This window comes from Helianthus annuus, chromosome 11, assembly GCF_002127325.2.
Source record: "Helianthus annuus cultivar XRQ/B chromosome 11, HanXRQr2.0-SUNRISE, whole genome shotgun sequence".
Lineage (NCBI taxonomy): Eukaryota > Viridiplantae > Streptophyta > Magnoliopsida > Asterales > Asteraceae > Helianthus > Helianthus annuus.
Window position 1 is genome coordinate 689,721 of NC_035443.2, and position 10,453 is coordinate 700,173.

At 39.2% G+C, this 10,453-nt stretch overlaps 1 protein-coding gene across 1 annotated transcript in view; it reads right to left on the reverse strand.

The window, feature by feature from the left end:
• LOC110891540 overlaps positions 1-3,401 on the reverse strand; it is a 120,539-nt gene extending 117,138 nt beyond the window's left edge. The window contains exons 1-3 of the mRNA XM_035979342.1: positions 3,176-3,401; positions 2,647-2,735; positions 2,442-2,540 (exon numbers count right to left, since the gene is read on the reverse strand). Of these exons, the coding sequence (XP_035835235.1) occupies positions 2,442-2,540; positions 2,647-2,735; positions 3,176-3,401 (414 nt within the window). The remainder of the gene's footprint in view (positions 1-2,441; positions 2,541-2,646; positions 2,736-3,175) is intronic.
• Between the last annotated feature and the right edge of the window lie 7,052 nt (positions 3,402-10,453).

Below are 10,453 nucleotides of genomic sequence, written 5' to 3' on the forward strand. Positions count from 1 at the left end.
TTCGTTCATAGAAGAGATGTTTTGTTTTCTTAAGGAATACGAGACCTTAAAAATAGCCGATACGTTTTGGGAATATTGGCTGTGGATAAGAGTGTCGGAAAGTGAATGATGTGTCGCAGTATAGGGGCTAAATATGTAACTTGGTGTTCTATATAAACACCATTCTTTGTAACCCTAATTCCTTGTACAATACATTTTCAATAGAAACAATTCCCAACCACAGTGTTTTCTCTATGCCAAACAACATGGTATCAGAGCAGAGTTTCTGATTCCTGAACACTCTGTTTGTCATCTACAATTTATCCCAGCCGATTCAACCTCAAACCAGAAAAACCCCAAAAAAAATCAAACTTCGAAAAATCATTCAACAACTCAGCCACAATCAGCCCCATTGATCTTTACAGAACCCTAAAAATCTCAATCAGTTTACCCTGCTTCAAACTGCCGCTGTTTGTTTTGTCCATTTCGAATCAGTTTGTTTGCTTTTTTTTCGATGATATGCCATCATCACCTAAAAAAATATAATCTCATCTGATACTCTTACCTTGAAAAATATGCCATTATCACCTAAAAAGCAAAATCACTTCCAATCACCTTCCAGTCCGTTGCATATTCTCCAATGCACAGCCAAATTAGTGATTACATTTCCTAGTGCATCCTTTACGCTACTTTCTTTTTGAAAGTTTCCTTTTCAATAAATACGCTATTTCCACTTTCCTTTAAATAGCCACTTTCCTTTAAATCTTGGTAGTTTCCTTTTTAATAAATACGCCGTCGGTTGCGGAGTTGTGGTTTGCGGGCGACATTAAATCTTGATTTGTCGGTTGCGGAGTTTTGGTTTGCGGTCGACATTAAATCTTGAACGTGAGTTCAAGTTGCCCGGCGTATTTGATAAATACGCCGGTAAGCTAACTCCTTTCTCTGGCGTCGTTATTCTGGCGGATTAAAGTTGCCAGTTTTTTGTTCCCGGCATAATTGATAAATCTTGAACGCGAGTTCAAGTGTCCAGCATATTTATTAAATACGCTGGTCTGCTGTCTGATCCGTAGTGACAGCTTATTTACAAAAAACAAAGGAAAAAAATGGAAATCAATCATGGAAAAAATAGTTCTTGGATATTTGATTCTGGTGCCACTGACACCATGACATTTGAACCGTTGGACATACAGTCAATGTCCAATCCTCAAAAAAACTCAAATCCATACCGCAAACAATGGAATGATGCAAGTAAAAGGAGGGGGGACTATTGAAATTTCATCAACTATGAAATTATCAAATTGTCTCTATGTTCCATCATTATCACACAAACTGCTCTCCATTAGCCATATTACCAAAGAGCTGAATTGCACGGTACTAATGCACCCTACTTTTTGCCTTCTACAGGATATCAGGACGGGTGTGATTATTGGACATGGTACTGAGCGCCAAGGATTATACTATGTGGATGAAGTGGCTCAACAGGGTACTGTGATGTTGGCACATGGAACTGAAAACCGGGAAGCCTGGCTATGGCATAGACGTTTGGGACACCCATTTGTTGGCTATTCGCACCTTTTGTTTCCAAAACTCTTCCCTTCAAATGGGAAAATAGACTGTGAAACCTGCTTTCATGCTAAAAGCCATCGACAATCATTCAAACCTAGTAATACGAAAGTTGCTTCACCCTTTTCACTAATCCACTCTGATGTTTGGGGTCCTGCTCCTATGATGGGGGGCAGGATCTTCGGTACTTTATACTATTCGTGGATGATTGCACTCGCATGACATGGGTATATATTTTAAAAAGTAAAGCCGAAGTTTACGAGAAATTGATCACATTTTATGCTATGATTCAAACTCAATTCCAAACTCAAATCCAAATCCTTCTATCCGACAATGGGGGGAATTTGTCAATACATCCATGAAACAATTCTTTAAAACCAAAGGATTAATTCATCAAACCTCTTGTGCTCATACGCCCGAGCAAAACGGTGTTTCAGAACGGAAAAACCGTATTATTCTTGAAATGACTCGAGCTCTTTTAATTGAATCTCAGGTGCCTAAATCTTTCTGGCCGGATGCGGTTGCCACCTCTGTGTATCTCCTAAATCGGCTCCCCACAAAAGCTCTTAAATTTACGACTCCCTTAGATTGTCTATCTAAGTCTGCCAGTATTCCCCGTCCTCTTACACTTGAACCTCGAATCTTCGAGTGTACAGCATTTGTTCACATACCCAAAACCAACTGAAACAAGCTTGGCCCATGTGCTGAGAAATGTGTATTTGTCGGCTATGGGATCGATCAAATAGGTTACCGGTGTTATAATCCAAAAACTCATCAAATGTTCACCACAATGAATGTTGACTTTCTTGAAACAAAATACTTTTATAACACCCAACTCAGTGGTCAGGGGGAGAATGAATATATAGACACTTTGAGTTGGCTAACCCAATTTCCCTCACCTGAAGAAGTAACCTGCTTGTGCTCCTACGCGAATCCACATCATCATTCTCCTCTAACACCAAGGCAAGCTTATCAATTTGCACAACAATTGGCATGATCTGTACATTACTAAAATAAAGTAGCTTCAAATACAGAATCAAGGCATTATGTTAAAAAGAATGAATAATCAGATGATAATTAAGTGACATTAGTTGAATTACACACCACAATCTCTAACTTTCTAGATTTCGCCATGCTTACAATCAAAGCTGGCGGCAATCCAAGGCTTGTGTGCAATACATCACCACTTATATCTATCAAAAACGAAATTTCGCATCAAAATCGCTCAGAATTCTTCCATTTCAAGTTTTCAACACATTTAAGACCGTGGGGTATGGTGGGCGGGGGGTTTGGGGCATTGGTTGACACGTGGAATTCGAGCTCCCCCCCCCGGCTGGTGAGTGACGTGTCTGTGGGGTATGGCGGGGCGTGGCTAGCCCGCGTGGATTGGCCATGTCACCCCCAAATTAAAAAAAAACCCAAAATTAAAAAATACACACAAAATAAAAAAAACCTAAAATTATTATTAAAATTTCCTAAAAATTACAAAATTCTACAAAAAAAAGATTACAAAATAAAAAAAGCCTAAAGCGTTAGGTAGATTTCGAAAAGCGCGAGTTTGTCAAACGGCTTCCGCTCCTTGCCCCGGACTCGATGTTGGCCACCGCCACCCGGTCTTCGTGACTTATATCACCGCCCGGGACACTGTCATAGTAGGCTTTAAAACGATCGAGCTTCGGTCGTAGCTCACGCCACTTGTGTTGGCGCGCGTTTAAATTGTGCCGGTCGTTTCCTACGTTGTTCCGGTAGCTAGCGAAAGCTTCCGGCCAGTAACGGGTCTCACCGGGTTGGCGGCCCTTCATCGCGTCCACCACGCTCGTGACAAGGGCTAGCTCTTCCTCGTGCGTCCAAGAGGCCATCGATCAAGTGTGTGTGGGTAGCGGTTCGGGTAGGTGGAGTGACAAGCGGTGGGGTAGCAATGGGGACAAGCGGTGGGGTTGGGGGTTTTATAGCGACTTGGCTGAACCGTTGGCTTGGCCAAACGGTTACATTTTAAAATTTAAACATAGCCTAGACAACCATCCAATAAGAGCCGGCCACGTAGGACCGCTAGGCATGCCCAACGCCCGGACCAAGGGGCCACGCCCAAACCCAAGCCCACCCGGGGTGGTGACTTGGGCGTTTTTACCCAACCCACGCCCCAACCCTCGCCCCATACCCCATAGTCTAACGTCATAAACTCATTATAACATAAACAATAGATGAAAAACCTAAATTGGAGCGAAATTGCATAGAATTCTTCGATTTCAACACATTTAGCTTCATAATAACTAACAACTTATAACATAAACAGTAAACGCAAAACCTAAATTAGAGCAAAAGTGCACAAAATTCTTCGATTTCAACACATTTAGCCTCATAATAAGTAATCACTAATAACACAAACAATAAGATGAAAACCTAAATTGGAGAGCTGAACAGTGCGTCCTTACAACTTGAACTGATCTCTGGTGAAGGATTTGAACCAGTATTTGAGAGTGTATTCCAGTGCCCTAGCCATTATCGATTCCATACCTCCTCCAACACGTTCAAATAAACAATTTTAAAATACAAGCCTGATATTGAAGGCTTAATTTTGATCGATCAGATAAGGGTGGAGCGAAGTGCAGATACGAGAGGTTAATTTGGGGGAGCAGAGTTATAATTCCATCATAACCCTAATAATATTGAGCGCTATGAAAGTGATAAAAAAATTAAAACATAACCCGCCTAATTAACTTTTCATGTTGCTACCACTAAGACGGTAGCAATTTTAAATTACATTTTTATTTTTCCTATATTCACGATGATTTAGGTAGTAATTCTAGAAGTTAGTTATTTTTCTCATGAATTTGTCACCAAAAATAAATAGTGGCAAATTTTCCAACCGTTTAGCTACCATACCATATATTGGTCACTAATTTTGCCACCATTCTTTATTGGTAGCAAGTTTTGGTGACAATTGCCCACTTTTCTAATAGTGAGTACTCTGAGTCAGTCACCTTCAAACATAGCCACACAATCTGCGGAGCGCAGTACCACTGAAGAAAGTCCATCCTACCAGAGGTAAGAAATAATGAGAACTCTGAATGTACTACGTCTTATAACTATGAGACAGCAGGGGAACACACAGAACCGACAACAACCGAACCTACAGAACATGTTGAACCAGATGTTGAACACGTTGAATTGGTTAAACCAGTTGTTGAAGAAGTGGAACCAGTTATTGGAAATGTTGAACCAGGTGCAGCAGAGACAACCGGAAGGTATTCCCCCCCCCCCTCCAAGAGAAAATAGAGGAGTTCCTCCTAAGAGATACTCTCCAGAAAAGGTGGCTCCAAGGTCTAGGTATCTTGTAGCAAACATTGCCACTGGAAACTTGTCTAAGGAAGCTAGAGCTTTTGTCATTGCCTTGTGCTCTGAACAAATGCCATCTACAACACAGGAAGCCTTGAGATCTGAAGAATGGAAAAAGGCCATGGAGACTGAAATAGAAGCACTCAAGAAGAATAACACATGGGAGAAATGCACCCTTCCACCAGGAAAGAAACCGGTGGGATGTCAGTGGGTGTTTTCAGCCAAACACAGACCTGATGGCACGATTGAAAGATACAAAGCACGACTGGTTGCAAAGGGTTATACTCAGACTTATGGAATCGACTACTCTGAAACCTTCTCCCCAGTAGCCAAAATCAATACAATCAGAGTCCTTTTTTGTATAGCTGCCAATAAAGGTTGGCCTCTTCATCAATTTGATGTAAAAAATGCCTTCCTTCACGGAGAACTGAATGAGGAGGTCTGTATGGAAGCTCCACCAGAATTCAATGAGAATTTCAAGGCTAGAGAAACATGTCGATTGAAGAAATCTCTGTATGGGCTTAAGCAGTCTCCTAGAGCTTGGTTTGGAAGGTTTACCCTTGCTATGAAGAAATATGGCATCAAACAAAGCAACTCTGATCACACCCTATTTTTGAAACGTAGGGGCAGTCTTGTGACCTGCTTAATTATCTACGTTGATGACATGAAACTTACGGGAAACGATGAAGAGGAAATGTCAATGTTAAGAGATAAACTATTTTCGGAATTCGAGATGAAAGATCTGGGAAGATTGAAGTACTTTCTTGGAATTGAAGTTCTAAGATCTAAACAAGGGATTTTTATCTGTCAGAAAAAATATATCCTTGATCTGCTAGCCGAAACCGTAATGATTGAGTGCAGACTGGCGAACACCCCAATGGTGGTTAATCACGGCCTTCACATGGAAGATGGAGCAGACCTAGCAGATAAGGAGAAATATTAACGAATGGTGGGAAAACTGATATACCTCTCCCACACTCGTCCAAATATAGCTTATGCAGTAGGAGTGGTGAGTCAATTTATGCACCAGCCCCAAGCGAGCCACATGGAAGCAGCATTAAGAATCATCAGGTATCTCAAGGGAATAACAGGTCATGGTATACTGTTTAAATCAAATGGGCACTTAGAAATCCAAGCTTATACAGACGCCGACTGGGCAGGGGATAAAGGAACGAGAAGGTCAACCTCAGGATATTCACCATGGTCGGAGGAAATCTAGTAACCTGGAGAAGTAAAAAACAAAAGGTAGTCGCCCTATCTAGTGCAGAAGCTGAATTTCGAGGGGTTGCACGTGGCCTAGCAGAGATTCTGTGGATTCGCAAGCTCCTAACTGAGATTGGTTTTCTTCCTACTACAGCAACCAAAATCATGTGCGACAATAAAGCTGCTATACAGATCTCAGAAAATCCAGTCCAACATGATCGAACAAAACATGTGGAGGTAGATCGACACTTCATCAAGGAGAAATTGGAGGAAGGTATCATAGAGCTCCCATATGTACAGTCAAAAGATCAGCTCGCAGATATTCTTACAAAAGCTGTCAACGGGAACATGTTTAGTAGCTGCTTGAGCAAGTTAAGTATTGGTGATCCCACTACTCAACTTGAGGGGGAGTGTCGGAAAGTGAATGATGTGTCGTAGTGTAGGGGCTAAATATGTAACTTGGTGTTCTATATAAACACCATTCTTTGTAACCCTAATTCCTTATACAATACATTTTCAATACAAACAATTCCCAACCACAGTGTTTTCTCTATGCCAAACAACAAAGAGTAGGGCTCTATAGTTGTACTCAACTTTCATTATTATAATGTTGTGTGTGACAGAGCAGTGATTAGATGGAGGAACATCAAACTTGTAGTGACGGTGGTTGTGAGGTTCTAATTCCTAAGGTATGTTATGTATGATGCTTAATTTATTTGGGAACTTCGTATTAAACTTAGATAAAACCTGCAATTTACATGTTAGTTGCTTTGTATATTATTAACTATGAGTTATAGATTATGAATATCATCCATGATTATCAACTTTCTGCATTTTGATGGTTGATTATTAATGCAAATTAACATAAAAGTGGGTTCGGTTTCTTAAATATCTTTTTTTGGGGTGTGTGTGGCTGATTCCTACCCCATTTCCGACACTACATTGTAAACTAGGAGTGAAAGTTAGCTAATTTTTTTAAGAAGATGAAATCGGCCATTGATCCAAGTTGGTAGTAGGGTATCGTTAAGGCTTCTTTATTGAATTTGTTGATAATATAGATGACATTAAGTTATTACAACATGTTGGTTTTAGATTTATTTAAAGCAAATAATGTTGATCGATGGTTATGCCAACATGTAGCATTGACCATATATTAACTTGCAGCCAAATGTTAAAAGGATGCACTCGGTCTATTTATTATTTTTAAGGTGTTTTTTTAATAAAAACTTTAATTCTATTAGTATAATAGGATGCACTCGGTTTATTTATTATTTTTTATGTACATTTATGTAGGCATTATTGCAATGGATGCACATATAAATGGCAAAAATGCCTTCTTTCAACATGAACACACTTATTCTATATGGGTATTGTGTGCATACATGACATGGCGGAAGTTCAGGTTAGCAATTTTTTATAGATTATATTGTGCATTATCTGTTTTGTATGGACTTTCGTATGGGTCAAAACGGGATGCGTCGGAATAGGTTGGCCAGTAATAAGGGTGTGCATAAAACCGAATTAAATCATCCATAACCAAATTAACCGAACTGAAAAAAACCGATCCGAATAAAGACCGGCGGGTCGGTCAATGTTTTTTTTCTAATAATCAACATTAGTGGGTCGGTTATGATTATTCCTATTTCTAAATGAGGCGAAGCTTTTAAGGGGCGGGAGGGGGCGACCGACCCTCCGAACTTTTCGCTCAGTAGTGAAGAGTATGTAGTTTTCGTATAGAAATTTTTGGGTATATATGTTTTCGACCCCCTGGTTTTATGGAAATTTTTATGTCCGGTGACGCCCCTCCCCCCCCGGCGCGCGCGCGCGCTTCAGAAATCTCAAGCTTCGCCACTGTGAATATATCCGCCATAAGTTATACCAATAGTCACAGTTCAATACAAATGAATTTAAGTTTTTGCATTGCAAAGACAGGTGTCTTTATTGTAAGTCATATTTGGCGTCCTGTTCAAAAATGAAAATAGTTAAGATTTGGCACGGGTCGAAATAGGTCCGGTCATGCTGGGTTAAAACACTTTTCCCTAACTTTTAAAATTTTTTTAGATATAATATTATTGCAAAAATCTTATTCAACCCCGTTCTACCTGTTTTAATCATTTTTAGATGTATAAATTGACCTATTTTAATCATATTTAGACGTGTTAATTGACTTGGTTATAAGTGGGTCAAAATTGTTAACCTTTTGTGTGTTCGCATGTTTCTATCAGATGAGGCGAAACAATTTGTACAAGCGGTGTAGGAAAGCATCAAAGGCAATTACCATTTTTTTAATCGACGAGTTTATAACTTTTATATTATACATTCACAATCCGTCATTAGGTTTATGAAAAATTTAGCCTTAGAAGGTTTGAGGACCAAAAGGCAATATAATTACATGTTTGTATTATAGTATCCAACTGGCACACCAGAAGTCCCTTTGATGATGTCAGAAAATGTTTCTACTAATGGACCAGGAACAACAACTACTGGTGCTGAAGTTGGACTTGGGTATAAAAGGAGTGCTTATATGGGAAGTTGTAGACATGATTTTGTTGAAAGTTAATCATAAAACTCGTATGAGTTGAAAGTTGAAGGGCCAAAGTGAAGATTGGTATAATTATCTTTTATTAAAGTTTGGTTTATTTTAGGTAATTATATTGTAATTGATTTAGGAAAGATTTAATGTTTTGGAGAGAAAGTTTAGTAATTGGTTTAGGAAAGGTTTGATTACCTTGGAGAGCAAGTTTAGCTTAACTATAAATAGGGGTCTAGGTTAATGTTTTTATTTGTCCCTTTTCCTTGTAAGTTAGTTCGTTTGTTTGATTGAATAGAAAGAGTCGTGGGTTTGTCCCCCCAATATCTCGTGTTCGTGTTTGTTTGATCGTGTTCATGTTTGTTGATACGATTGTTTGAACCGTCCGGGCCAACAATTGGTATCAGAGCTGTGGTGGCTCAGTGTTTACACACGAAGATTCGCAGAAGTTCGTTTATCACGTTCGTTCAATCAAGATCCGCCGCTGTTTGCCTTCGTAGGAAGAAAGAACGTTACTTTTTGTTGGAGCTTGCAATTACCAAGAGAAAGAAAAAATATTTTTGTGTGTTACAATTGTCTCACGTATAGAAAAAAGAAAAGGAGTTTCTTTAGGTGAACAAAGTTTGGTCTTTGACTTTAAAAAGGATTTTTTTTCTTGCTCGTGAAAGAAGCCACGTGAATCATAAACATTTTTTTAAGAAGAGGCAACAGAACAAGATCTGTATTGGGATCGGTTGCATCGCATAAGCAGGCCAGTTTGATGGTTAAAAGTAATATTTTTTTTGGTGTTGAACTCCAAAGAAAAAAAAAAGCAACAGTAAGTTTTCGTAAAGCAAGATTGTTTTCGGGTAATCACGAATGTTGTTCTTGATGAATTGAAAGAAAGTAAGGAAAAAAGAAAAGTTTGTGGTATTTGGTTATTTATTAGAGATTGGTTTCGGGATCGGAAATCAATTCTAACTGAAAAATAACAAACCGGAAAAGAAAGTAAGGATAAGAAAGACACGATGATGATTGGGAGACTTCCAGTATTGACGACATCGAACTACAAAGTATGGTCGACCAAGATGGAGGGATTCTTGAAAGGCTATGGTTTTTGGGACGTTATTGAACCTACGGTCGACGTAGATGTAGATGAAAGGAAGATGTACACCGCATTGGGGTACATATGTCAAACCCTTCCAGACGACATCTTGGTACAAGTTGGCATACTCATGAATGCTAAGGAAGTATGGCGTGCCTTGAAGATTCGATTTCTTGGAATCGATCATGTACGAAAAGAAGAACAAGAAAAAGCAGCTCAAGAAGCCGCTGAGAAAGAAAGATTGGATAAGATCGCTGAGAAAGAAAGATTGGATGCGATTGTTCAAGAAGAACAAGCTCGTAAGAAAGAAGCTTGGGAAGCTGTAGAGAAAGAAGAAGCGTTCCAAGTTGTTTTGGAAAGAAAAGAAAAGGAAAGATTGAATAAAGAAAAGGAAAGACTTGTTTTGGAAGAAGAACAAGAAGAGAAGATGAATCTTCAGGTATGTTTTCCTAACTCAAACAACCTTGAAGATGAAGAAACTGCAAAGATCAGTTTGCAGCAGCGAAGCAAGAAATCTGCTACTAATCATGATGATGAGAGAAAGAATCTAGTATCGAATGAAAGGAAGGCTGCATGTAACAAATCTACACATTTAGAATCGTATGTGAAAGTCAACAGTCGAGCATCTGTTGAAGAAAAATTAGAACCGAATGAAAAATTCAAATTAATAGTCAGAAAGAAAAGCCTAACAAGGTCTGATAAAGAAAGAAAGACTAACCCAGCTGAGAGTTTTGGGACAAAGTCGAATGGCCAAGAAT